This window comes from Saimiri boliviensis, chromosome 14 (assembly GCF_048565385.1).
Source record: "Saimiri boliviensis isolate mSaiBol1 chromosome 14, mSaiBol1.pri, whole genome shotgun sequence".
In the NCBI taxonomy this organism is placed as follows: Eukaryota; Metazoa; Chordata; class Mammalia; order Primates; family Cebidae; genus Saimiri; species Saimiri boliviensis.
The window spans coordinates 643,917-671,824 of record NC_133462.1 but is presented as its reverse complement, the minus strand read 5'-3'; the positions used below and the strand labels follow the sequence as shown (position 1 = coordinate 671,824).

General features: G+C 46.0%; 1 protein-coding gene and 1 pseudogene across 3 annotated transcripts in view; one reads left to right on the top strand and one right to left on the bottom strand.

The window, feature by feature from the left end:
* Positions 1–26,663, bottom strand: part of ZNF606 (zinc finger protein 606) — a 30,776-nt gene extending 4,113 nt beyond the window's left edge. The window contains exons 1-7 of one of the 3 annotated variants that reach the window (XM_039466972.2): positions 26,206–26,271; positions 25,835–26,068; positions 25,062–25,142; positions 23,836–23,892; positions 22,938–23,026; positions 9,058–9,184; positions 8,672–8,767 (exon numbers count right to left, since the gene is read on the bottom strand). In XM_039466972.2, coding sequence (XP_039322906.2) covers positions 8,672–8,767; positions 9,058–9,184; positions 22,938–23,026; positions 23,836–23,892; positions 25,062–25,092 — 400 coding nt within the window. In that variant the 5' untranslated portion in view covers positions 25,093–25,142; positions 25,835–26,068; positions 26,206–26,271. Of the gene's footprint in view, positions 1–8,671; positions 8,768–9,057; positions 9,185–22,937; positions 23,027–23,835; positions 23,893–25,061; positions 25,143–25,834; positions 26,069–26,205; positions 26,287–26,591 lie in introns of those variants that run through there. The other 2 variants (XM_039466973.2, XM_039466970.2) reach the window with 2 other exon arrangements.
* Positions 25,882–26,776, top strand: LOC120362713 (uncharacterized; annotated as a pseudogene).
* The last annotated feature ends 1,132 nt before the right edge of the window (positions 26,777–27,908 follow it).

The following is a 27,908-nucleotide window of genomic DNA, read 5'->3' as shown; positions in this document are numbered from 1 at the left end:
GACTCAGGCACATTTCCTACTAGACATTTCACATGTGTTGTCACAACTCCTTGCTGGAAGAATGTATCCCATGTACCTCCACTGAGAAAGCACTACTGGAAGCTTGCACCTGGTCTAACCCCATGCATTTTTCCTTTGCTGATGTTGCTTTGTATCCTTTCACTGTAATAAACCATAATCCTGAGTATAATGACTTTTGAGTCCTTTAAGTCCTCATAGTGAATCAGTGAACCTGGGGGTGGTCTTGAAGACCCCTGACAAAAGGACATAGTGAATGTTATTAAGGTTAAAAAAAAAAAAAGAATAAAGCCTTTCATCTTAACAAAACGTAGGCAGATGAGCACACAAGGCCTTTAGCAAGTAATGTGTACATTATGAGTGCCCTAATTGACTTCTGTGTTATAATGTCCTTCTACTCCCTACGTTGACAAATGCAAAATAAAAAAAATTTTTTTTAATTTAAAAAAAAAAGGAGGATGGGGTGTTAAGAGAGTTATCACCTAGCAAGGCTTCAAGCCAAGATTTTATCTATGACCAAATGCTATTGCATTGTTTCCTATATCATAGAATATAGTGAATCACACAAGATCCACCAACCCAAAGGGCAAACATCATCAGGGTTTATAGATATCCCTGAAGTTACACTTCTATTCACCAAAGAATCATTTTTAGAGCAATGATATAAGAGATGGACTAGGAATACAGCACAGTATGAAAAAACAGAGACAGGAGTTACAGTCTGCTAATCTATACTTGAACAATGGCCCTGCTGCTATTCTTAGAGGACTTTTTTGACGACTAATAAGTCTCAGAATCCAGCCAAACTCCTGACAAGTTTAATACACAGAAGCTGCCTAATATCACTTCTGAAGTATCAGTACTCCACCAACCAAAGGAGTCTATATTAGCTTCTTTCTGCTACTGTAACAAGTTACCACACATTTAGTGACTTAAGACAATACAAATTTATGATCTTGGCCGGGCGCGGTGGCTCAAGCCTGTAATCCCAGCACTTTGGGAGGCCGAGGCGGGTGGATCACAAGGTCAAGAGATCGAGACCATCCTGGTCAACATGGTGAAACCCCGTCTCTACTAAAAAAAAAAAAAATACAAAAAATTAGCTGGGCATGGTAGTGCGTGCCTGTAATCCCAGCTACTCAGGAGGCTGAGGCAGGAGAATTGCCTGAACCCAGGAGGCGGAGGTTGCGGTGAGCCGAGATCGCGCCATTGCACTCCAGCCTGGGTAACAAGAGCGAAACTCCGTCTCAAAAAAAAAAAAAAAAACAAATTTATGATCTTATTGTTCTGGAAATCAGAAGTCCAAAACGGCTTTCACTGGGCTAAAACTGAGTTATTGGCAGGGTTGTGCTTCCTCCAGAAGCTCTAAGGAATCCACCATATCCTTACCCTTTCCATCTTCTAGAAGCTGCCTGAATTCCTTGGCTCCCAGCTCCTTCCTTCATCTGCAAAGCTCATCACTCCAACCTTTGCTTCTGTCATAACATCCTCTCCCTGTGTCTCTGGCCCTCCCACCATGATTTTATAGAAGGACCCTTGTGATTACATTTAGAATCCACTCAGACAATCCAGGATAATCTCCCCACAGCAAAATTCTTAATTTATTCACATCTCAAGGCCTCTTTTGCCACACAAGGTGCCCTATTCACAAATTCTAGAGATTAGGATGCAAACATCTTTGTGGGGACGTCATTATCCAGATTGCCACAGGGTCTAAAGCCCCAGGCAGGTCCCAACAAGAACCAGATCCTGTCCTCTCTCTCTATTTCTTTTTTTTCTCTTTACTGTATATAATTTCCCCCTTTTTACCACCCAAGTCCATCATTTTTTTGTTTGTTTAATTTTTTTGAGGCAAAGCATCACTGAGGCAGGGGTGCAGTAGTGCCATCATAGCTCACAGCAGTCTCAAATTACTGGGCTCTGGAATCCTCCCAACTATTCCGAGTAATGGGACTACAGGTGTGCATCACCATGCCTGGTTAAATTTTAAAAACTTTGGCCGGGCGCGGTGGCTCACACCTGTAATCCCAGCATTTTGGGAGGCAGAAGTGGGTGGATCACCTGAGGTCAGGACTTCAAGACCAGCCTGGCCATCATGGTGAAACCCCATCTTAAAAAAAAAAAAAAAAAGGTTGGGCTCAGTGGGTTAAGCCTTTAATCCCAGCACTTTGGGAGGCTGAGGCGGGTGGATCACGAGGTCAAGAGATCAAGACCATCCTGGAGGCTGGGTGCGGTGGCTCACGCCTGTAATCCCAGCACTTTAGGAGGCCGAGGCGGGTGGATCACAAGGTCAAGAGATCGAGGCCATCCTGGTCAACATGGTGAAACTGCGTCTCTACTAAAACTACAAAAAATTAGCTGGACATGGTGGCGCGTGCCTGTAATCCCAGCTACTCAGGAGGCTGAGGCAGGAGAATTGCCTGAACCCAGGAGGCGGAGGTTGCGGTGAGCCGAGATCACGCCATTGCACTCCAGCCTGGGTAACAAGAGCGAAACTCTGTCTTAAAAAAAAAAAAAAAAAAAAAAAAAAAGACCATCCTGGTCAACATGGTGAAACCCTGTCTCTACTAAAAATACAAAAAATTAGCTGGGCATGGTGGTGCCTGCCTGTAACCCCAGCTACTCAGGAGGCTGAGGCAGGAGAATTGCCTGAACCCAGGAGGTGGAGGTTGCGGTGAGCCAAGATCCCACCATTGCACTCCAGCCTGGGTAACAAGAGAAAAACTCCGTCTCAAAAAAAAAAAAAAGAAAAAGAAAAAGAAGGCCGGGCGCGGTGGCTCAAGCCTGTAATCCCAGCACTTTGGGAGGCCGAGGTGGGTGGATCACGAGGTCAAGAGATCGAGACCATCCTGGTCAACATGATGAAACCCCGTCTCTACTAAAAATACAAAAAATTAGCTGGGCTTGGTGGTGCGTGCCTGTAATCCCAGCTACTCAGGAGGCTGAGGCAGGAGAATTGCCTGAACCCAGGAGGCGGAGGTTGCGGTGAGCCGAGATCGTGCCATTGCACTCCAGCCTGGGTAACAAGAGCGAAACTCCGTCTCAAAAAAAAAGAAAAAGAAAAAAATTTTTAAAAATTTTTAGTGGTGACAGGGTCCTGTCATGCTGCCCAGGATGGTCTCAAACTCCTGGGCTCAAATAATCCTCCCACATTGGCATCCCAAAGCACCGGGATTACAAATGTGAGCCACCATGCTTGGCCCCCACATCCATTATAACAGAGGTCCTACTCTGCAGAACTGGCATTTATTATCAATTTCAAGCTCAGCTCTTAAAAGTTACCAAATTATCTTCATATAGATTTCAAATCCTTCCAGTGAAAGCTCTTACAAATGGAAGCTGACCAATTCCCTGAACAAATGAAAGACCAAATGAACAGTTCTTGTCCAACCTTATACTCACTCACTACTTGTAGCCTACTAAGTTTCCAGAACCAGACACAAGGCAAGAAAGTATGGTCTCTCTGGAAGTTAGAATCTATGTGATGAGAAGACATACCAAACAGTGATGAATATACATGAAATATTACTCTGAGATGGTGGGGTTATAGATGCTAAATGGGCGAGAGATCGAAAGAGGAGATCAGCACTAACAGAAATGCTCAAGGATGGTTCTCACAAGAGAAACAACATGAGCTCAACTTTGAAGCACACCCTGGGTACAGACTAGTCACTCAGCATGAGCAGAGGCATGCATAAGATGACCGATGTGTAAGGAAGAAAGTAAGGACACCTGCTGAATAAACTCTAGGAGCTATTCAGGAAATGAGAAAAACCATAGAAAAAATAGAAGGTCTTGGAATCCAGTTGTTTTGTTAAAAGGCAATTAGAATCACTGTGGGTTTACTGACAGGGACCTCATAATGAAAAATTTCAGGGACATAAATCGAGAAATAATACCTGAGGTGGCTAATAACAAGTGATAATTTCCTCATCAACTTGGGCTGGAATTTTATGAGAAAGGGCCCTGACTGAGAGTGTTGATGGAAGCTGAATGACATAACTAACATTTCAGAGAAAGAAAATCTTGGGAGTTAGAAGAGAGATTACTTCTTGGAGAGGAAAGAACAGGAAATCAAGATGACTTCTCAATCTCCAGCTTATGGGACATGCAGAAACACATCTCAGGAAGATGGGAAAACAACTAGAAGGAAGAAACAAGATTACTGGTTCTATCGGCTGAGATCAAAGAGACAGCCGAGATGCTTTGTAAAATGGGAGAAGTGTAAGGACAGAGATGCCGGAATTGCAGGGCTCTGAATGGTAACTAAGAATGGGGAGCACCACAGGTATAAGAATTAAAGCTACTGGAATTCATCAGCTCTTAGGGGAAAGTTTCCAATCTGAATAGAAAACAGTTGGCAAGATTTTACTCCATTAGAGTGGGTGGAAGATATCCAACTTCAGGACTCAAGAAGAGGCTGTAGCACATTGCTAAAAAGAACAAGAAAAAGACAATGTGTATATCTTACAGCTGAAAATGTGAAAAATAACTACAAATTCCTATATGCTTGTAGTTGCATAAAGAAACTATGTTATGCATCTAACAGAAGTTACTAAAAGTGATTACCTGGGGCAGAATGTCAGTGAAAACGGCAAAGTAAAGACATCTAAGATTTCACCACTATGTAAAAGCAACTAACAAACTGGCAAAACTGGCCAGGCGTGGTGGTTCATGCCTGTAATCCCAGCACTTTGGGAGGCCGAGGTAGGCAGATCACCTGAGGTCAGGAGTTTGAGACCAGTCCGGCCAACATGGTGAAACCCTGTCTCCACTAAAAATACAAAAAATTAGCCAGGTATGGTGGTGCATGCCTGTAGTCCCAGCTACTTGGAAGGCTGACGCAGGAGAATCTCTGGAACCCAGGAGGTGGAGGTTGCAGTGAGCTGAGATTGCACCACTGCACTCCAGCCTGTGTGACTAAATGAGATGCTGTCTCAAAACAAAACAAAACAAAACCTGGCATAATTGTCAGAAGGGATTTTTTCCAAAATTCTGTAAATTAACCAAAGCCTTGCAGGAACCAAGAAACATTTATTCTAGAAAAGTGAATTTTAATAAGAACAGTAAGCTATGTGGTGTTTTAACTTACCCTGGTCCCATCTCTGGCTGAGTAATAGCCTTGAAAAATGACAGCCCCCACTTCTGATACTTCAGTGAACAAAACAAAGCTGGAGCTTTTTTAAAGCCTCATTGCCAAAGAACAGTTCTTACTAGAACTGCCTAGTGGCTCCCTGGAAAACTGCACTGGAAAAGCTGGTCTTTGTTTTGCCTGGTAGAAAATTCTCATTGTGTCAAAAAGCCTCTAGAGAAGGCTGGGTGGGGTAGCTCAAGCCTGTAATCCCAGCACTTTGGGAGGCCGAGGCAGGTGGATCACGAGGTCAAGAAATCAAGACCATCCTGGTCAACATGCTGAAACGCTGAGGCAGGAGAATTAACTGAACCCAGGAGACAGAGGTTGTGGTGAGCCGAGATCGCGCCATTGCACTCCAGCCTGGGTAACAAGAGCGAAACTCCGTCTCCAAAAAAAAAAAAAAAAGCCTCTAGAGAGAAGGTACTTTTCTAACATTTACAGGCAATGTTTTAAAATCACCAATGCCTAAGGATATGGCAAACAGGTAGGGCCCAAAACACAATAGTCAAAAAGATGAAATGGAAGAGCTGAGGAATGAGATGTCTATAGGGACTTTGAGAAGTTCCAACCTAGAAGGCAACATGCATACACATAATAATTAAACTCACAGACTAAAAGCCAAAGAGAGAATCCTGAAAGCAGAAAGAGAGAAGAAACTCATCACATACAAGGGATCCTCAATAAGATTAACAGCTTGTGCCGGGCACGGTGGCTCAAGCCTATAATCCCAGCACTTTGGAAGGCCGAAGTGGGTGGATCACGAGGTCAAGAGATCAAGACAATCCTGGTCAACATGGTGAAACCCCGTCTCTACTAAAAATACAAAAAATTAGCTTGGCATGGTGGCGTGTGCCTGTAATCCCAGCTACTCAGGAGGCTGAGGCAGGAGAATTGCCTCAAACCAGGAGACGGAGGTTGCGGTGAGCCGAGATTGCGCCATTGCACTCCAGCCTGGGTAACAAGAGTGAAACTCCGTCTCAAAAAAAAAAAAAAAAAGATTAACAGCTTGTTTCTCAGAAACTATTCAGGCTAGAGAGAAAGGAAAAAAACAAAAACAAAAAACATGACAATAAAAAATTTTATACCCCATAAAATTATCCTTCGAAAATGAAGGAGAAATCAAGAGCTTTCCATCTAAGACGCAACAGTTTGCTGCTGGCAAACCTGCCCTATAGGAAATGCTGGCTAGGCATAGTGACTCATGCCTGTAATCCCAGCACTTTGGGAGGCTGAGGCGGGGGCATCACTTGAGCTAAGGAAGTTCAAGACCAGCCTAGACAACACAGTGAGGCATGGTGGCATGTATGTATAGTCCCATCTACTCAGGAGGCTAAGGTTGGAGGATCACTCGATCCAGAAGGTTGAGACTACAGTGAGCCATAATCATGCCACTGCACTCCAGCCTGGGCAACAGAGTGTCTTTTTGGTCTCAGAAAACAAAATGGAAATGCTAAAGTCCCTCAGGCCTAAATGAAAGAACATTCAACAGTAACTCAAAGTAAAAAACACCAATAAAGATAGCTAAGTATGTATAAAAAGACAATATAAATGCAATTCTTGTTTCTAGCTCCTTTTCAGTCTGTTAAAAGACAACTGCATAAAGCAATAATTATAAATCTATATTCATGAACATACAATGTATAAAGTTGTAATTTGTGACAATAACAGCATAAAAGGAGGAGGACAGAGCTATATAAAAATGTTTGGTATCCTACTAATATTAAACTAGTATTAATCCAAACTACATTGTCATAAATTAAGATGTTAAATGTAGGGCCAGGCATGGTGGCTCATGCCTATAATCTCAGCACGTTGAGAGGCAGAGGCAGGAGGACTGCTTGTGTGCAGGGGTTTGAGACTAGCCTGGGCAATATAATAAGACCTCATCTCTAAAAAAAATTTTTTTTTTAATTAACTGAGCATGATGGTGCATGTCTGTAGTCCCAGCTACTCAGGAGCTGAGGTGGGAGGATTGCCTAAGATTGCGAGGCAGAAGTTGCAGTAAGTCAAGATCGTGCTACTGCATTCCAGCCTGGGCAACAGAGCAAGATCTTGACTCAAAAAAAAAAAAAAAAAAGTTAATTGTAATCCCCAGGGCAACTACCAAGAAAATAACTCAAAATTTTATAGTAAAAGAAAAGTGGTTACCTGTGTGTATGCCCCTCTGTATCTGTGTTTTGGGGGACAAACAGAAGTGTAAGAGCAGGGAGTATAAATGAGTTATTTTTGTTGGTGTTACTTTCTGAGACAAGGTCTTGCTCTGTCACTCAGGCTGGAGTGCAATGGTGAGATCATAACTCACTACAGCCTCAAAATCCCAGGCTCAAGCAATCCTCCCACCTCAGCCTCCTGAGTAGCTGGACCATAGGCAGGTACCATAAAGCCCAGCTAATTTTTTTCACAAATGAGATTCTTTTTTTTTAGCTTACACATTTAGCTTTCAGATATTTGACCACTAACTGTATTTTAAAAATCCATCCAAGGCCGGGCGCGGTGGCTCAAGCCTGTAATCCCAGCACTTTGGGAGGCCGAGGCGGGTGGATCACGAGGTCGAGAGATCGAGACCATCCTGGTCAACATGGTGAAACCCCGTCTCTACTAAAAATATAAAAAATTAGCTGGGCATGGTGGCGTGTGCCTGTAATCCCAGCTACTCAGGAGGCTGAGGCAGGAGAATTGCCTGAACCCAGGAGGCGGAGGTTGCGGTGAGCCGAGATCGCGCCATTGCACTCCAGCCTGGGTAACAAGAGCAAAACTCCGTCTCAAAAAAAAAAAATAAAAAAAAAAAAAAAAAAAAAAAAAAATCCATCCAAGACGATGTAAGTAAGAAAGAACAAAAGCCCAAGCCGGGCACGGTGTCTCCCGCCTGTAATCCCAGCACTTTGGGAGGCCATAGTGGGTGGATCACTTGAGGTCAGGAGTTTGAGACCAGTCCAGCCAACATGGTGAAACCCTGTCTCTACTAAAAATATAAAAATTAGCTGGGCATGGTGGCAGGTGCCTGTAATCCCAGCCACTTGGGAGGTTGAAGCAGGAGAATCGGTTGAATCCAAGAAGTCTAGAGGTAGCAGTGAGCTGATACCACACTAATGCACTATAGCCTGAGTGACAAAGCAAGACTCTGTCTCAAAACGAGCAAACAAAAAAAACAAAAATCTCCAAAAAAACTATTTTTTTCAAAGAAGCATCTGTAGCTATAGGTTACAAGTTTGGCAATAGAAGAAATAAGGTAAACATTTTAAGTACCTAACTGGATGAGAGGTAACCTTAGAGGTTATAGAAAACAGGAGTCATCAAGAGAGCAGGCAGCGAGAGAGTGAAAGTGTAGCACACAAAAATGGCTACCTTATTAGCATGGTGATACTTCTTTGCTCAAAATCAATAGCAGTAAGAGAAGAAAGCTCCTTAGAGGGAATTCTAAATGTATCTGAGGAAGATAACTCTTCATGGCCTTATCCCATTTCTCAACAAAGAAGGCTTGGAAGGAAGTTCCTTGCTTAGCCTGGGGTCTGCCCTCACCTGGACAAGCACGTTGAGGACATGTCTGCTCCAGTGACCACGGCTCTTCTCCTTGCTCCAACAGGGAAATGACCTCAGGCTTGGCAATCTGATTTCCTACGCATGGAGGAAAAGTATGAAACTTGTGTCACAAGGCTTCAGGACAGCCAAAGAAAGCTTCCCTTGCCTATTCCTCCCCGGGACTCCTCAACCTGGGCAGAATATGCAAGGTCCTTCCATTCTATGTTTTGTAAGCATTAGGAGTTTTGTCCTCAAACCTCAGGGACCAATATCATCTCAGCTCTTCTGAGACATCACCCTTGCCCTGCAAGGAGCTTTGAAACATGGAGCCGCTGAAGGCATTACAATGGGAACAGCTTCATTTACTTGGGCAGCATCTGCCTTACCCACAGAGAGCAGGTGCCCATAGGTCTCCAGCATCACATCACGGTACAGAGTCCTCTGAACAAGGTCCAGCTGCCCCCACTCTTCTTGGGTGAAGTCCACAGCCACATCCTTGAAGGTCACTGGTTCCTAAAAGAACACAAATGTTCCTTCTCAGCCTGTGACCACCCCTTCCACTATTTCTAGGGATGGAGTGAGGCTGACAGCCCTGGGGAGGGAAGATAGGATGCAGAGAAACTGTCCTGGTTATTCAACAGTCTGACTAACGTGAGTCAGGTCTCACTGAGAACGACTGAAGACCCCACATTTGGGATAGCCTATTGAGAATCCGTACATTCAAAGGTTGTCTTTCTGGCCATGGTGAGGAGGTTTCCATTCCCAGTTCAACTCTGTCCCAAAGACTGAAGCTAAGGGTGAGCAAGATGCCCCAGAGCAGTCCATGCCAAGGAAAATAGGTTACAGCTGCCGTCAAAGCACTTGCATTAAACACGATCTAAACTTTTGTTTTTAATGAAAGGAAGAACTCACTGGAAAACTAGGAAGGAAAAGGAAAGGTAATCTAAATCAGATTTTTCAAAAGAATACATCCCTGAAGTCTTTTTATTATTTTTTTTTAACTTTTATTTTTCAGACAGAGTTTTACTATGTCACCCAGGCTGGAGTGCAGTGGGTACAGTTTCAGCTCACTACAACCTCCGTCTCTCAGGTTCAAGTGATTCTCCTGCCTCAGCCTCCCAAGTATCTGGGACTACAGGCACACACCATCATGTCTAGCTAATTTTTGTATTTTTAGTAGAGACAGGGTTTTGTCATGTTGGCCAAGCTGGTCTTGAACTCCTGATCTCAAGTGATCTGCCTACCTTGACCTCCCAAGTGCTGGGATTATAGGAATGAGCCATTGTACCCACCCTCGAGTCCTTTTATTTTCTCTTTTATACATGTCCCTCGAGTCCTTTTAAGAAACCAATTTGCCAGGCCAGGCGTGGTGCCTCACACCTGTAATCCTAGCACTCTGGGAGGCCAAGGCGGGCAGATCACAAGGTCAGAAGATTGAAAACATCCTGGCCAACATGGTGAAGCCCTGTCTCTACTAAAAATACAAACATTAGCTGGGTATGGTGGCACGTGCCTGTAATCCCAGCTACTGGGGAGGCTGAGGCAGGAGAATCCCTTGAAGGCAGAGATTGCAGTGAGCTGAGATCATGCCACCGCACTCCAGCCTAGGTAACAGAGCTAGATTCCGTCTCAAAAAAAAAAAAAAACAGAAAAAAGAAAAAAGAAAATAAATCAACTCATGCCAAGAAGTGTGGTCGTACACACCTATAGTCCCAGCTACCTGAGAGGCTGAAGTGGGAGGATAGCTTGAGCCCAGGAGGTGGAGGCTGCAGGCAACTGAGATTGCGTCACTGCACTACAGCCTGGGTAGCAGAGTAAGACCCCACTTAAAGACTCCCAAAGTAAGACCCCAAATAAAGAGGCCAGGTGCAGTGGCTCATGCCTGTAATCACAGCACTTTGGAAGGCCAAGGCAGGCGGATCGCCTGAGGTCAGGCGTTTGAGATCCAGCCTGGCCAACATGGTGAAACCCCATTTCTACTAAAAATACAAAAATTAGCCAGGTGTGGTGGTATGCACTGGTAATCTTACATACTTGGGAGGCTGAAGCAGGAAAGTCGCTTGAACCCAGGATGCAGAGGTTGCAGTGAGCCTAGATCACACTATTGCACTCCAGCCTGGGCAACAGAGCAAGACTCCATCTCAAAAAAAAAAAAAAGTTGGGTTGGGGGATCAACTTGAGCTTCAGGCATCTGGGCATTCCCAGAGTGGGAGACAGAATACATGGCAGGTCTGCCACAAACCCCACAACCCATCTATGCACTACGGTCCTCTCCCATGCTGAACTGGCTTCTAATCTTCCTTTAACATAGGTGCAGAATCAACCCTGAAGGCTGGGCATGGTGGCTCACACCTATAATCCCAGCACTTTGGGAGGCCAAAGCAGGCAGATTGCTGGAGCTCAGGAGTTCAAGACCAGCCTGGGCAACATGGTGAAACCTTGTCTCTACCAAAAATACAAAAATTAGCCAGGTGTGGTGTTATGCGCCTGTAGTCCCAGCTATTTGGAAGGTGAAGTGGGAGGAGGGCTTGAACCCAGGAGGCGGAGTCTGCAGTGAGCCGAGATCATAGCACTGCACTCCAGCCTAGGAAATAGAGTGAAACCCAGTCTAAAAAAAAACCCGAGACACCCACTGAACAGATATGTGCGCATTGTTCCGCTCCAAGCGTCCTCTGGACCTCTGCTCCTTCTCTTCAGAGCTCCATCATGTCACTTCTACCGAAATACAGGGTGTCCTGTAGCCCTCCTAACCACAGCTTATGAACTGAGTTTGCTGTCTCTGATCTGGGCCAGCCCTCCCTGCTCAATCTTTAGTGTATAAATTTTTACTCTGTCTCAATTGCTTCCCCTCTACCTTCACGTGATGGGCTGATAACGAAGAACTGATTCTGCTCCAATCAATCCCATATCCTGAAAAGACAACTCCAGCTCACGACTCCCCATTCTCAGCCATACTGTAGCCTATGGCTAGACTGTCCATCCTCTTTTCCATGGCTGAACCTCATCTCTGTATCCCACCTCCTCAGAGGCACAGAATTCTCTCTCCTGCGGCCTGATATCCCCTGTACAGATGTCTCTTGTGACCCTGTCCCACTTCTGGCAGTCAACCTCGTCCTGCAAAGTACAGTACACCGTCATCTTCTCTCCTTCCTTGTCTCCCACTCTTATCCCACTACAGTTCCTTCTCTGCCTTTATAATCCGTTTTCCTGTTCCCTGATATTGGAAATGTTTTCTATATAGTAATCATTTTTGCTGATGTATATTGAAGCATTTTGGAGCAATAAACATATAGTAATTACACGATTCTTATTTTTACCAAGCTCTCACCAAGATCCCCAATGTCTTGTGATTGCCAAGCCCAAAGTTTGATTTTTGCCTTTACCTTCTTGGCCTTTGCAGCATTTAGAAGTGCTGGCCACAACTTCCCTCTATGAAACCCTCCCCAACACCCATGGTCAATGACAACTTCTTGGTTTTCCTCTTACAAACTGCCCAGACCTCAGTATGCTTGAAGGCTACTGTTTCTTCATTTTATGGTAATGTAAGGTTTTTTAATTTAAATGTTCCATGGAGTCAGGAGTGGTGGCTCATGCCTGTAATCCCAACACTTTGGGAGGCCAAGGTGGGTGGATCATTTGAGAACAAGACCAACCTGGCCAAGATGATAAAACCCTGTCTCTACAAAAATTAGCTGGGCATGGTGGCACACGTCTGTAATCACAGCTACTCGGGTGGCTGAGGCACAAGAATCTCTTGAACCTGGGAGGTGAAGGCTGCAGTGAGCCAAGATCTCACTACTGCCCTCCAGCCTGGGTAACAGAGGGAGACCGTGTTAAAAAAAAAAAAAAAAAAAAAAAAAAAAAAAAAAAAAAAAAAAAAAAAGGCCGGGCGCGGTGGCTCAAGCCTGTAATCCCAGCACTTTGGGAGGCTGAGGCGGGTGGATCACGAGGTCAAGAGATCGAGACCGTCCTGGTCAACATAGTGAAACCCCGTCTCTACTAAAAAAAATACAAAAATTAGCTGGGCATGGTGGCACGTGCCTGTAATCCCAGCTACTCAGGAGGCTGAGGCAGGCGAATTGCCTGAACCCAGGAGGCGGAGGTTGCGGTGAGCCGAGATCGCGCCATTGCACTACAGCCTGGGTAACAAGAGCGAAACTCCATCTCAAAAAAAAAAAAAAAAAAAAAAATGCGCTGGGCGCGGTGGCTCAAGCCTGTAATCCCAGCACTTTGGGAGGCTGAGGCGGGTGGATCACGAGGTCGAGAGATCGAGACCATCCTGGTCAACATGGTGAAACCCCGTCTCTACTAAAAATACAAAAAATTGCGCCGGGCGCGGTGGCTCAAGCCTGTAATCCCAGCACTTTGGGAGGCCGAGGCGGGTGGATCACGAGGTCAAGAGATCGAGACCATCCTGGTCAACATGGTGAAACCCCGTCTCTACTAAAAGTGCAAAAAATTAGCTGGGCATGGTGGCACGTGCCTGTAATCCCAGCTACTCAGGAGGCTGAGGCAGGAGAATTGCCTGACCCCAGGAGGCGGAGGTTGCGGTGAGCCGAGATCGCGCCATTGCACTCCAGCCTGGGTAACAAGGGCGAAACTCTGTCTCAGGGAAAAAAAAAAAAAAAAAAAAAAAAAAAAAATTAGCTGGGCATGGTGGCACGTGCCTGTAATCCCAGCCACTCTGGAGGCTGAGGCAGGAGAATTGCCTGAACCCAGGAGGAGGAGGTTGCGGTGAGCCGAGATCGCGCCATTGCACTCCAGCCTGGGTAACAAGAGTGAAACTCCGTCTCAAAAAAAAAAAAAAAAAAAAAAACAACAACAACAACAAAAAAAAAAACCCAGGCCGGGCACGGTGGCTGAAGCCTGTAATCCCAGCACTTTGGGAGGCCGAGGCGGGTGGATCATGAGGTCAAGAGATCAAGACCATCCTGGTCAATATGGTGAAACCCCATCTCTACTAAAAATACAAAAAATTAGCTGGGCATGGTGGCACATGCCTGTAATCCAAGCTACTCAGGAGGCTTAGGCAGGAGAATTGCCTGAACCCAGGAGGCGGAGGTTATGGTGAGCCGAGATCGCACCATTGCACTCCAGCCTGGGTAACAAGAGCGAAACTCTGTCTCAATAAATAAATAAATAAATAAATAATAAAAACAAAAAACAAAAAACAAAAAATAAATGTAACATGGACAAAGAAGTGCACAAAACCTACGCTTGATACACTTTCACAGAGCAACAGCGCCTGGGGAACTAGCTAGGCAGCCGTGCTAATGGCCCAGGGTGCTTCTGACTCTGCGCTCATCTCACATATCCTAACCTCTCTGGGGTGGTACCAGCCTTCTAAGATTGCTTCAGTGTTCACCTACACTTAACACTGTGCAAACCCATACCCTAACGGCTGTCCAGCTGGTGGAATGAGCCATAGATTCACTTCCCACCCCTCCCAAGACCCCAGTGGAATCACTGTATCTTTAAAAATAGAGGCATTGCCGCCGGTTGTGGTGGCTCACACATGTAATCCTAGCACTTTGGGAGGCCAAGAGAGGTGGACTGACTGAGCTAAGGAATTCGAGATCAGCCTGGGCCACTCGGTGAAACCCCATCTCTACTAAAATACAAAAAAAATTAGCCAGGTGTAGCGGTGTGCGCCTGTAGTCCCAGCTACTTGGGAGGCTGAGGCAGGAGAACTGCTAGAATCCGGGAGGCGGAGGTTATGGTGAGCCGAGACTGCACCACTGCATTCCAGTCTGGGTGACAGAGCAAGACTCCATCGCTAAAAGAGGTAAAAAATAAAAATAGAGGAATTACATCTAATTATCACAAAAGGATTGAAATAATTAGAGCAGTTCTGCAGTCCCTAATAAAACAGTGGACAGTGGCAATGACCATCATCAATGACTGCTCAGCTGTAGGTAAAAGGCAGACAGGGAGCTTTATAATGGAGGGGTCAGGCTGACAATAACTGCACACACTAATCCATCATACCTGAAAATGGGACAACCAGACACCATGTGCCCACCAATGCAATGCAATATGAAGCATTCTTACCAAAAAACACCAAACGAATCTACTCAGGCCTCTAGTCCAACTACTAGTTTACAGGAAATGAGGGGATGGAGGAACTTATTCAATGATATCGTGAAGGCAAAAATCAGGCAAACGGACGAGACCAGTGATCTAGTTTCTTTAGCATATGAAGCACGTGCAGTGTGTGGTCTGTTTTTAAATCCTGATTTGAACAAACCAACAACTGTAAAAAGACATTTTAGGGACACATAGAGAAAACAACATGAACTGGACATCAGATAATATTGAGGAATTATTGGTAATTTTGCTGAGTATGAAAAAGGTATTATGGTTATTTCCTAAAGGGTATATATCTGAGATATATATACACAGAAACACTTACAGGTGAAATGACACAATTCTGACATTTGCTTTCAAATACTCCAGTTTAAAAAATGTTGTGTTGGAATAGATGAAAAGAAAGCAGAATGTTGACAGCTGCTGAAGCTTGTCAACATGAGTGCTTGCAGTAGACTGTAAAACAGCCCCCAAAAGATGCCCAAGTCCTAATCCCTAGAACCTGTGACTATTACCTTAATGATAAAACAGACCTTACAAATATAATTAAGAATTTTTAGAGGGATTATCCTGGATTATCCAGGTAGCCCAATGTAATCATCAAAGTCCTTATCAATGAGAGAGGGAGGCAGGAGTCAGAGTCACAGGAGACATGATGCAAGCAGAGGTTGGAGTGATGTACTTTGCAGAGAGAGGACAGGGCATGAGCCAAGAAATGCAGGCAGCTTCTAGAAATTGGAAAAAGCAATAAAGCATGCATCCCTTTAGCCTCCAGAAGGAACACAGCCCTACAGACCCATTTTAGACTTCTGAGCTGCAGAACAATAGAATAAATTCATATTGTTCTAAGGGATAAAGTCTGTGGTAATCTACTGCAATAGCTACATAAAACTAATACATAAAACTAAACCAATACAGGGTTCATATTCTACTATGGTGTTCAAAAATCTCCTACATAAAAAGTTGTTTGTGGCCAGGTACGGTGGCTCATGCCTGTAATCCCAGTGCTTTGGGAGGCCGAGGCAGGTGAATCACGAGGTCAAGAGATCAAGACCAACCTGGCTAACACGGTGAAACCCCATCTGTACTAAAAACACACAAAAAATTAGCTGGGCGTGGTGACACGCACCTGTAGTCCCAGCTACTCGGGAGGCTGAGGAAGCAGAATCGCTTGAACCCGGGAGGTGGAGGTTGTGTTGAGCTGAGATTGCACCACTGCACTCCAGCCTGGGTGACAGACTGAGACTCCATCTTAAATAAAAACATAGAAAGCTTTTTTTTTTTTAAAGAAAGTTAAAAAACCAGCCAGTTAAAAAAAAAAGGGGGGGGGAGGAGGAGCATCAGCACGTGGAATTCCACTCATTCCTCCAAGAGGCAGAGAAGATGAAGGCAAGACTGACCAACTAGAGTAGAAGCGATTCCAGCCCCACACTAGGAGGCACCATGGAGAACCAGGTGCTTCCTGCAAGAGAACTCTAGGAGAGGCAGGAGAGTCAGGTGAAAGCCTACACTTGAACGGCTTTGCAAGTGCCCTACCTTGTGGGCAAGACTGCTAGCAGCCCTGCAGAAAAAAACAATCCCAGAAGCCTCAGACTTGAGACTATGGCTAGGTTATCAGGCTGCCCAGGTGAGTGGAGACCTCTTCAGTCCCACAAGGAGGGGAAGGGAAGGGAGTCTATGGCCTCACAGCTCCATATCTATGAAACTGGAAGTAGAACTGACCTGATGATCCTGACGCATGCAGGCCCATGAAGCTCAGGGCATGCCTTACTAGGAGGGCAGAGGGAGGGGGAAGGACCAATCAGGAACCAGATCTACTCAGCTGCAGCAGAGCAGGACTTCCAGCCTCACAGCCCTGCCCTGGGAAACACAAACCAGATAACTACTGGACATTAAGAACACCTGATGCACAGATAGAGACTGAACTACGTAGCCAAGAAGCCAGAGAATCCAGACAACAGCCACATTCAACTTTCAAAGAATTGTAATTCCTATTCTCAGATTCTCAGACCAGAGTGATTTCAGTATAAAACAGGACAGGATGCTACAAGAGAGAACAGGAAAACCTTCACAAAGTAAAAAAAGACCAAAGACAGAGCAATCAGTTCAGGAGGCCCTAAAGAGCTCTGTTGTGGTGAGATTATGATCATCAGGCCCCCCAATCCCCACCAAGAAAAGGACATGGAATATAAGGAGATCAGACATAGCAATTTGTTCTGGAGAGCCACCTGAACATAAGACCCCAGAAAGAGAACATAAAGGAAAAGGACAAGAGGGAATTATTACTTTTTAAATAACACAAGACTTCTTAAAATAAGATACACACAAAAAAGCACTAGCCATAAACAAAGATAGACACATTTGACAAAAACATACCAACATTCAAACATCTGACTGATAAGACACCACCTGTTAAGATAGCTACAGGCTGGGAGGAGATAAATTATATATGGCAAAGAATTAGGATCCAGAATGCATGTGCCCTACATTAAATTTGGTCTCTAGAAATCTAGGGATGGGAGAAGAGAGACAAAGAGAGAAGGAAGTACAGATGGCCAATAGAGATACCAAAAGGTACGTTAGCTCACTAGCAAAAAAAAAAGATGCAAATTAAAGTAATACAATATACGTTTCTGGTCCTGAGGTAAGCAAATATTTAAAAGACCTGATAATGTCAAGTGTTGACAAAAATGCAGGAAAATGGGTACTTTCTCCGAGAGTGGGGAGACTGAGAAGTAGCTTCACGCCCTTGGAGAGCCATGTGACAGCCCTAGTAACACTGAAAGTACATACCTAGCCAGAGTGGCTCATGCCTGTAATCCCAGCACTTTGGGAGGCCGAGGCGGGTGGATCACGAGGTCGAGAGATCGAGACCATCCTGGTCAACATGGTGAAACCCCGTCTCTACTAAAAATACAAAAAATTAGCTGGGGATGGTGGTGTGTGCCTGTAATCCCAGCTACTCAGGAGGCTGAGGCAGGAGAATTGCTTGAACCCAGGAGACGGAGGTTGTGGTGAGCCGAGATCGCGCCATTGCACTCCAGCCTGGGTAACAAGAGCGAAACTCCGTCTAAAAAAAAACACAAAAACAAAAACAAAAGAAAAACAACAAAAATTAGCTGGGCACAGTGATGTGCACCTGCAGTCCCAGCTACTCAGGAGGCTGAGGCAAGAGAATCGCTTGAACCCAGGAGGCAGAGGTTGCAGTGAGCCGAGATCGCACCACTACACTCCAGCCTGGCTACAGAGCGAGATGGTCTCAAAAAAAAAAAAAAAAAAAAGAAAGTACATACCTAAAACCAAGTAAAACTCTGCTTCTAGGGGTATGCCTAGGTAAAAACTACATAAACATGTACACAAAATGAAGCTACAGGAATGTTCACACAGCTCTGGCCGGAGCAGCAAAAACAATGGGGGAATGAGGAACTTATAAACTTATCTGTAAAAGAAACGATGAAGGCAGACATGCATTTCCCTAATAAATACACTTGGCAGCGCCAAAGAAACAAGCCTGACTTCTCTATATCTACCCACATGGATGGACCTCAAAGTTGAAAAATGAAAACTATAGAAAAACTACATATAGGAAAAAATTATTGAAAAAATAAAAAACAGATTGTTGGGTGGGGTACAGTGGCTCACACCTATGATCCCAGCACTTTGGGAGGCAGAGGCAGGTAGATCACTAAGGCCAGGAGTTTGAGACCAGCCTGGCCAATATGACAAAATGCCACTTCTACTAAAAATACAAAAATTAGCCAGGTGTGGTGGCACACACCTGCAATCCCAGCTACTTGGGAGGCTGAAACACAAGAATCCTTTGAACCTGGGAGGCAGAGGTTGCCATGGGCACAGATCACGCCACTATACTCCAGTATGGGCAATTCAGTGAGACTGTGTCTCAAAAAAAAAAAGGAAAAAGAAAAAGAAAAAGACTGTCCATGTCTACATAGTTTATCATCTATGTATGCATATGAAAATGTTAGCTGTGTACAAACTTAATCCATGAATAGTTGCCTAAGAAAAGGTGGGAAGAGAATGAGTACTACGTTAAAGAAGAAAAGATAACAAATATGAAGAACATTAGTAACTGTCCAGTGATGGGGATGCTATCTGCTTCCTTTTTATACTTTTCTGTAATTATGAAATTTGTCAAAATTAAAAGTAAATTTTAAAAAACATTTAGAATTGAAAAAGGGGCCATTTTCAAACTGAAAGCCCCATGGGCTAAAAAGCAGTTATAAGAAAAGAGCTAACCCCAGCTGAATATGTAACCATGTCTGGGCCCACAAATCATGGAGACCTCACCTCAAGGATGGTAAGTGGGTCGGGAGTGGTGGCTCACACCTGTAATCCCAGCATTTTGAGGGTAAGGCAGGCAAATCACCTGAGGTCAGAAGTTTGAGACCAGCCTGGCCAACATGGTGAAATCCCGTCTCTACTAAAAACACAAAAATTGCTGGGTGTGGTGCCTCACGCCTGTAATCCAAGCACTTTGGAGGCTAAGGAGGGCAGATCACCTGAGGTTGGGAGTTCAATACCAGCCTGACCAACCAACATGGTGAAACCCCATCTTAAAAAAATAAAAATAAAAATAAAAATAAAAATACAAAAATTAGCCAGGTGTGGTGGCACACGCCTGTAATCCCATGTATTCAGGAGGTTGAGGCATGAGAATCCCTTAAACGTAAGATGGGGACGCTGCATCGACCTGAGATTGCCCCGCTGCACTTCAGTATGGGCAACACAGTGAGACTCTGCCTCAAAAATAAAAATAATTAAATAAATGGATGGTAAGGGGACACAGTAAACACCTTCAGCCTAGAATTGCAAAGGAAAACGCAAAACCAAAAGGCCGTAAGGAAGAGACTGTAGAAGACAGGCACCTAGTCTCATGAGCTGTGGAGATGAGAGGGACCCTTCAAGGATAGGAGAAGAAATACAGGTTTCACTGTTTCCTGACGCTGAGGGTTAAAGGTGTTAGAGAGAGGAGTCCTGCTAGAGGGAGGAGCAAATCCTTCTGGTCCACAGGTCACCATTACGAGCTAAATTTGCATTTTCCAATCATACCCTAGGATGACTTACAAAAGTGTTTCACCCAAATTCTCATAAACATTTTTGCACATACCACTTTGCATACACGCATAAGCATTTATCTAGGCATTCTAAAGCACTTTATGGAATCTGCTAACAAACCAGCCACATACTTAAATCCTGTGAGTGTCTAAAAGAGAGAAGACCAAGGGGCCTACTAGGTCTCAGATCTTTGCTGACAGATCTTGCCCAATTGCCCCCCCTTCAAGGAACCTGGGGCAATTCAGATGGCTTCTATGGCAGAATTTCATGGTAGAGAAGGAAAACATAACTCGACTATGCACATCCTCAAGTATGACCGAAGATGGGTGCAGGATTATTACTGGTGTTTTATGTGCATAATGTTTGTTAAGCAGATATCCTTGGTGGAATGTTACAGAGGGATTTGAATGCTTCCATATTTGGAGAGGCTGGTTGGGGTTTTAGGATGGAATGGAATATTATCACTACAATTATTATTTTCCCCTATTCCTAGAAATAAAGGGATCAGGGCTTCTGTAGCTAAAACCTCACTATTCAACATACTTTCATGAATGGACTATTCAGATAATGAGGGATGACAGCATTTGATGTTTTCGCCAGATAAATGCTTTATTTCAATAAATATTTAACTTTGAGGGAACAATAAAGGGACACAGGGTTAATCTCATTTAGTTAAAAACACACAACAGTCAAGTCCAACTTTCCCAAAGGGAAAAATCCAAAGTGAGTGTGGGGTGGAGGGCCAGCCAGGAGCATGTTGTCAGAAATCACAACTCTTCAGACATTGGAGGGTGTTATTTTTAATTCTGTTTTATTTTCTCCGCATTAAATTTGATAATTCTCAGAAACCCTAGCATAAATTAACAGCAGAATGTAGCATGGTGGTTAACAGGGCTTGTTTTCGCAGTGTTTTATTCAAGCTAACTTCTACTCCTGAGTCTGATTCAGGGGCCATCTTTCAGGATAGCCTAGCTTCACTGCTGATGATTCTGTTTTAGGATTTAATAATGACTGTACATTGTAACAGCACCAAACCTCATAGTTGCCCAAGTTGTGATGCCAGGCAACAATCACCTTATATCATATGATTCAGGCCCTTCTGCTTCCCAACTCACCTAGACCAGGGATAGCAACGCTGCCAAGTGGGGACAGCATACTTATGATGCACTTCACTCACCTGATTTGAAACTGTGGGCAGCTTTATTAATATATTTTAATTTGGGGGAGAGGCATAAAGTCGAGACATTATTTTTAAATCTTGTTTTATATCCAAGTATCTGCTTCTTTTTTTTTTTTTAATACAGACAGGGTTTCTCGATGTTTGTCAGGCTGGTCTTGAACTTCCAACCTCAGGTGATCCTCCCGCCTTGGCCTCCCAAAGTATTGGGATTACAGGTGTGAGCCACCGCACCCAGCATTGATTATTTTGATTTACAAATAAAAGACCTAAAAAAAGGTAATGAAACACTTTTTCTTCATCTTTCATAGCAGGGAGCTAACAGAGTAAATGTAACTTTGATGAACTAGGAAAAACCAGTTTAAAAAACTCTCCCATTTAGAAATACAGACAGAACTCTAAAAAACTGAAGAGGAAGTTAAAAATGGCTGCCTTAGTCATTAAAAGAAATACTGATGAAATGCTACAATATGGATAACTCTTAAAAACAAAAATATTATGCTAAGTGAAAAAAGCCAGACACAAAGGGTGTGCCATATTAAGATTCCATTTATATGAAGTGTACAGACCAGGCAAATCCATAGACAGAAAGTACATTAGTGGTTGGCAGGGGGAACGGAAAGTAACTACTAATAGGATTTCCTTTTAGGATGATGAAAATGTTCTAGATTTAGATACTGGTATTGTTGCACAATTCTGTGAATCTAAAAACCACTGAACAATACACTTTAAAAGGATAAACTTTATAGTATGCCAATACTGTCTCAATAAAGCTATTATAAATATTTTTTTAAATGGCTCCATCTGGTGAGGAGACTGGGCAGGAGGAATGCAGGAAGATGACACCTTTCCAAATTGACTCCATTGTCCTATTTCTCTCAGGAGCCAACCTATCCCCATAATCACAAAGTCACCTGCTTTGATTTCTTTATCTCTCTGATCCTCCTCTCCTTCCTAGCTCCCAGGCCCTGGTCAGACTGAAGCCTGAAACACAAGCCTGCTTCCCACAGCCCTCTTCTTTCCACACCCATTAGGGGAATCCTGCCAGCCACATTTGGGACCCTGGTGCCACCTGATCCCAAGGCTTCTGAAGCTGTGCAGCAGGCATGCAGGCATTCAGGGCCTGGCTGGGTTCATCCTGGCCTTTCCAGCCTAAAATCTAACTGAAGTCAGTCTCACTCAAACACTGGTCACACAGTGTGCTGTCTGCCACCCCTCAACCCTGTGGTTCTGTAGGAGGCCAGACTCCCCCTCACCAGGCTGTCCCCAACTGGCTGATGCATTCTATTCACCTCTTGGTCCAGGTCTCCCAAGCAGCCTTCCCCTCCACAGCGAAAGCTGACCTCCACAGAGACTCTGTCCCATCTCCCAACTTATCAGGTAAACTGAGCTTCTCCAGGCCTACTCTACCCATCTCAGGTTCCTCACATCCCGCACTGCATGTGTGGCCCCAGGTAGGCTGTGAGATGTCCTTAACTGAGTGAATAACCCTGGAAAAGGGTCTGGGAGCTCCTCAGGGTGAAGGCTCATACCTGTCCTTGTTCCCCTCACAGCAAGGATGGAGCTCACTGCATGGCATCAGCCTAAATCAGGTGCTAAAGATATGAGTAAAGGTGGGAAGAGGGAAGAGAAGTGGGGCTGCCAGCCAAAAGGACTGCCCCTCATCCTCCACAATAAGCCAGGGACAGTCGGGGCTCAGCATTGTGAACAGGCCGGTAGACAGCAAGGCTCTAAGTCACTCAAAACTGCCTGATTCTCCCTACCTGCTCTCAGGAAGCATTAACTTCCAGCTGCTTCCTTCCCTACCCAAACTCTTAACTGTTGTAAACTGGCAAGCCGCAACAACTGGGATGACCAGGGATAATATGAACATCATCCTTTGAGAAAAGGACAGTCCTTCAAGAATAAGTGGAGGCCCCATCTCACCTGAACCTGGGCTGCTGGGAGCCCAGCGGCCCTCCTCCCCTCCTCGGGGCTCCCCTCCATGTGCCAGGCAGGCTCCTGAGGACACAGAGCTAGGGAAGGAAAAAAAAAAGTCATGGAGGCAGCTCTTGCTGCCAGGAGCTCACCCTTTCTTCCCAGCAGGGAATAAGGACCAGCCCCTGCCCCTCCCCCTTGAATGAGGGAAGAAACCCACTTCCTCGTTTTTGATTTTTTTTTTTTTTTTTTGAGATGGAGTTTCACTCGTTACCCAGGCTGGAGTGCAATGGCGCAATCTCGGCTCACCGCAACCTCCACCTCCCGGGTTCAGGCAATTCTCCTGCCTCAGCCTCCTGAGTAGCTGGGATTACAGGCACGCGCCACCATGCCCAGCTAATTGTTTGTATTTTTAGTAGAGACGGGGTTTCACCATGTTGACCAGGATGGTCTCGATCTCTTGACCTCGTGATCCACCAGCCTCGGCCTCCCAAAGTGCTGGGATTACAGGCTTGAGCCACCGCACCTGGCCCACTTCCTCGTTTTATAGATGAAGGAATTAGGGCTCAGAGAAGGTTAGAAAGTACCTGAACACATAACTCTCTCATTGCCCACCCTGTGCTATTAAGTACCACCTCTGAGAAGCAGTCTCTGGTGTGACCAGTCTTCCTGGGCCTGAACCCTAAACGGCAACACATGAATTCTCATGCATCTTGAGATGTCACCATCCTCTTATTGTTCACTAGAGGTTTCTGACCCCTCCTTGTTCTAACTCTTCACAGAGACAGATCTGGATCATGTGCCCTAAAGCCCCACCTGGTCCCCTTTCTAATCCCCAGCTGTGGCAGAGCACTACAGGGAGAGGCCACAACATGGCAGTCCACAGCTGACCAGGCTCTTGACTCACCCCAGGAAGCCCATGGGTCAACAGCTGTCATCCCCCAAGACTGGTCCGTAAGGGCACCTGCACAGAAGAATCAGGTTAGGTCTGTGACACCAAACCCAGTGATTAAAGGCAACAAAATGCAAGAGGAAACCGATTCGCTAATGGGCACTATAAAATTCCATAAACAGAGCCCAAAGGCACGTAAAAAAATCCAACATAAGCCGGATTCACACAGGAAATGCACATGTGAGTCACTATTACTTAACACTGTTCTGAAGTTACCAATGCTATATAAGCAAAAAAATAATAAAAGTAAAAATATATAGGGGAGCAGTAGAGACAATATTTTATCATATGTATCACTGTCTTTTAGAAAACCCCACAAACCACCAGAAAATCTTTTTTTTTTTTTTTTTGAGTCGGAGTTTCGCTCTTGTTGCCCAGGCTGGAGTGCAATGGCGCGATCTCGGCTCACCGCAACCTCCGCCTCCTGGGTTCAGGCCATTCTCCTGACTCAGCCTCCTGAGTAGCTGGGATTACAGGCACGAGCCACCATGCCCAGCTAATTTTTTTTTTTTTTTTTTTGTATTTTTAGTAGAGACGGGGTTTCACCATGTTGACCAGGATGGTCTCGATCTCTCAACCTCGTGATCCACCCGCCTCGGCCTCCCAAAGTGCTGGGATTACAGGCTTGAGCCACCGCACCCGGCTTTTTTTTTTTTTTTTTTTTGAGACGGAGTTTCGCTCGTTACCCAGGCTGGAGTGCAATGGCGTGATCTCGGCTCACCGCAACCTTCGCCTCCTGGGTTCAGGCAATTCTCCTGCCTCAGCCTCCTGAGTAGCTGGGATTACAGGCACACGCCACCATGCCCAGCTAATTTTTTGTATTTTTAGTAGAGACGGGGTTTCACCATGTTGACAAGGATGGTCTCGATCTCTTGACCTCGTGATCCACCAGCCTCGGCCTCCCAAAGTGCTGGGATTACAGGCTTGAGCCACCGCGCCCGGCCTCCAGAAAATCTCTTAAAACCAATGACAACTCTCAGGAGAGACTATAAAACACATAAAAGTTACTGTCTTTTATGGCAACAATTTTCCTCCTTTACCACCAATCACTTCTAATTTTGTACCAAGACAGACAGACCCCACTTCCATCCTCAAAAGTCCTGAGCCCCTCCCCAGCTCTGACCCATGACTGCAGTAGCTAATGTTAGGGGACGCCCAGAAGTAATATGATTTGGACTCACCCCAGGAGGCCCACGGGTTGATGGCTGCCATCCTGAGGACTGACTGACCAGACACCTGCCAGGAACAGTGCAATTCCCCACCTAATGACAAAAGTGAAAAAAAGACAAAAATGGTCCATTCTCACAGAAGACCCAGTGTGAACAAAGAAGGGAATCGATCCATAGAAGCAACAAAAAACTTGCAAGGAGAATTTAAGAAAATTTACATATCAAAAAAAAAACCACACAATTCCTGGAGAAATATGAAGGGTAATTTTCATAAACTAGAAAAAAAAAGCATGATTGCGATGAGAAGGTATAAATTTGTTAGCCATTCCCAAGAGACAGCCAGTCACAACACAGATGGAACTTTCGGGTTAATTTGACAACAATTATTGTAAAATCTACTTGCAATCCTCATACATTAGTGGTTGCCGGGAGCTGGGGGGAAAATAAAATGCGGAGTGACTGCTTAATGGGAACAAGTTTCTTTGAGGGGTGATGAAATGTTCTAGCATTAGATAGTGGTGACGATTGCACAACTTTATTAATACACAGTAAAAGCAATGAATTTCACACTTTTAAGTGGTTAAAGTGGTGAACATTAATGAACTTCACACTTTTAAGTGGTTAAAGTGGTGAACATTATTCTACGTCAATTTAATTCCACTTCCGAAACAAAATACACGTCCGAGATTTCCTAAGCCTAAGGGCGTGTGTGGAGGACTGAGAGATGGGACTCGCGCCCAGACCCCTAAACCCCCAGGTTCCCGATCCCTGTACAAGTCAGCAACCTCTTTAGTGGATCGCTGGGTTCGTGTATAAAGCACTAGAACGCCCAGTGAGCCTCAGGAGCACCGGAATCAGCGCGAAAACGCAGAATGCAAACCGCATTTCGCACGGTGATTTGCAACTCGACGGTGGCCGCCGCCGTCACCGCACGTTGAAGCGAATCCAGAGCCGTTTCCAAGCCGGGTCTGACGTCCGTCGCAGTGCTCTGTGTGAACCGGCGGCGGGGGGCGGCCGGGCTGGGGAAGGAACGGGGTTATTCGTCCCCTCCACGGCCTCAGAAGCATCCGTACCACCTGCTTCCAGAGCTCCCGACCCAAATGTCCTCGCGAGACCGACGCGGCCGCGACGCTGCAGAAGCTCGTCCCGGCCTCACCTGACTCGCAGCCGCGGCTCCCCCGTGACGGCGGCGCAGCAGGCTCGGGGTCGCCTCGCCTGGGGCGCTCGGCTTCCGTCCCGCGCCGAGGTCCGGCCCGGCAGCGCGCCTGGGAGGTCCGGGCGCGGCCTCGGGGACAAAGGCGCGCGGAGCCGACGTGCAGGGTTCACCCAGGCCCGTACGGCCGGACGAGGAAGCGCGCCCGCAGGCGGGAAGCGGGAGGCCAGAGGCAGAGGCGGGTGGGAGGCCCGAGGGCACCCAGGGCGCAAAGCCGGTGCGGACAGTGCAGGCGCGGGACCCGCCCTGGCGCCGCCTCTCCCCGCCGGCTCTCCCAACCCCCGAGCCCGGCAGCTACGGCGGCCCCACAGCCAGAGCGAAGGCCTCACCTCAGCCGCGGACAATGGCGGCGGCTTCCCCGGCGTCGACCGGGGCGCACCGCGGGGGCTGCTGGGAGCTGTAGTTCCGGGCGGCACTTCCGGCACCAGGGAGCGGCTCCGCCAGGGCAGCCTCCTGGGCCGCCCCGCCCCGCCCCACCCCGCGCCACTTGGGCGGGGTGAAAGGACAGCTCTGACTCGCGGTCCCCGGTTTCGCGGGAAGAGCTTGGCGAGTTCTCAGCGCTCTTGGGGAATCCTTCGTTCGGCGTTCGCAAGATTGTGAGAAACTGGCTGCTGTCGCCGGGCGCGGTGGCTCACGCCTGTAATCCCAGCACTTTGGGAGGCCGAGGCCGGTGGATCACGAGGTCAAGAGATCAAGACCATCCTGGTCAACATGGTGAAACCCCGTCTCTACTAAAAATACAAAAAATTAGCTGGGCATGGTGGCGTGTGCCTGTAATCCGAGCTACTCAGGAGGCTGAGGCAGAAGAATTGCCTGAACCCAGGAGGCGGAGGTTGTGATGAGCAGAGATCGCGCCATTGCACTCCAGCCTGGGTAACAAGAGCGAAACTCCGTCTCAGAAAAAAAAAAAAAAAAATACAAAAATTATGCGAGCATGGTGGTGGGCAGCTGTAATCCCAGTTACTCGGGAGGCTGAGGCAGATGATTACTTGAACCAGGAGGTGGAGGTTGCAGTGAACCAAGATTGCACCACTGCACTCGAGGCTGAGTGACAGAGGGGGACTCCTTCTCAAAAAAAAAAAAAGAGAGAGAGAGAGAGAGATTCCTCTAAGATGTGTCTCAGGGCTGTGAACACAAGATATCCTCACTGAGTAGTGCTACTTCTATCCTTCCCCCATAGCTTAGACCAAGTGAGTTTCCTGCTGTCTGCCCTTCCCTGAATCATCCACTCCACACTTTTTGTTTTTGATACAAGGTCTTGCCCTGTTGCCCAGGCTGGAGTGCATTGGCACCATCATGGCTTGCTGTAGCCTCGACCTCCTAGACTCAAGCAATCCTCACACCTGAGCCTCCCAAGTAGATGAGACTACAGGAATGCACCATCAGGATGGGCTAATTTAAAAAATTTTTCTTGGCGGGGTACAGTGGCTCACACCTGTAATCCCAACACTTTGGGAGGCCGAGGTGGGTGGATCATGGCTACCACCTCAGTCAGGAGTTCAAAACCAGCCTGGCCAACATGGTGAAACCACATCTCTACTAAAAATACAAAAATTAACGAGGCATGGTGGCACATTCCTGTAATCCCAGCTACTCAAGAGGCTGAGGAAGGAGAATCACTTGAAGCCAGGTGGTGGATCTTGCAA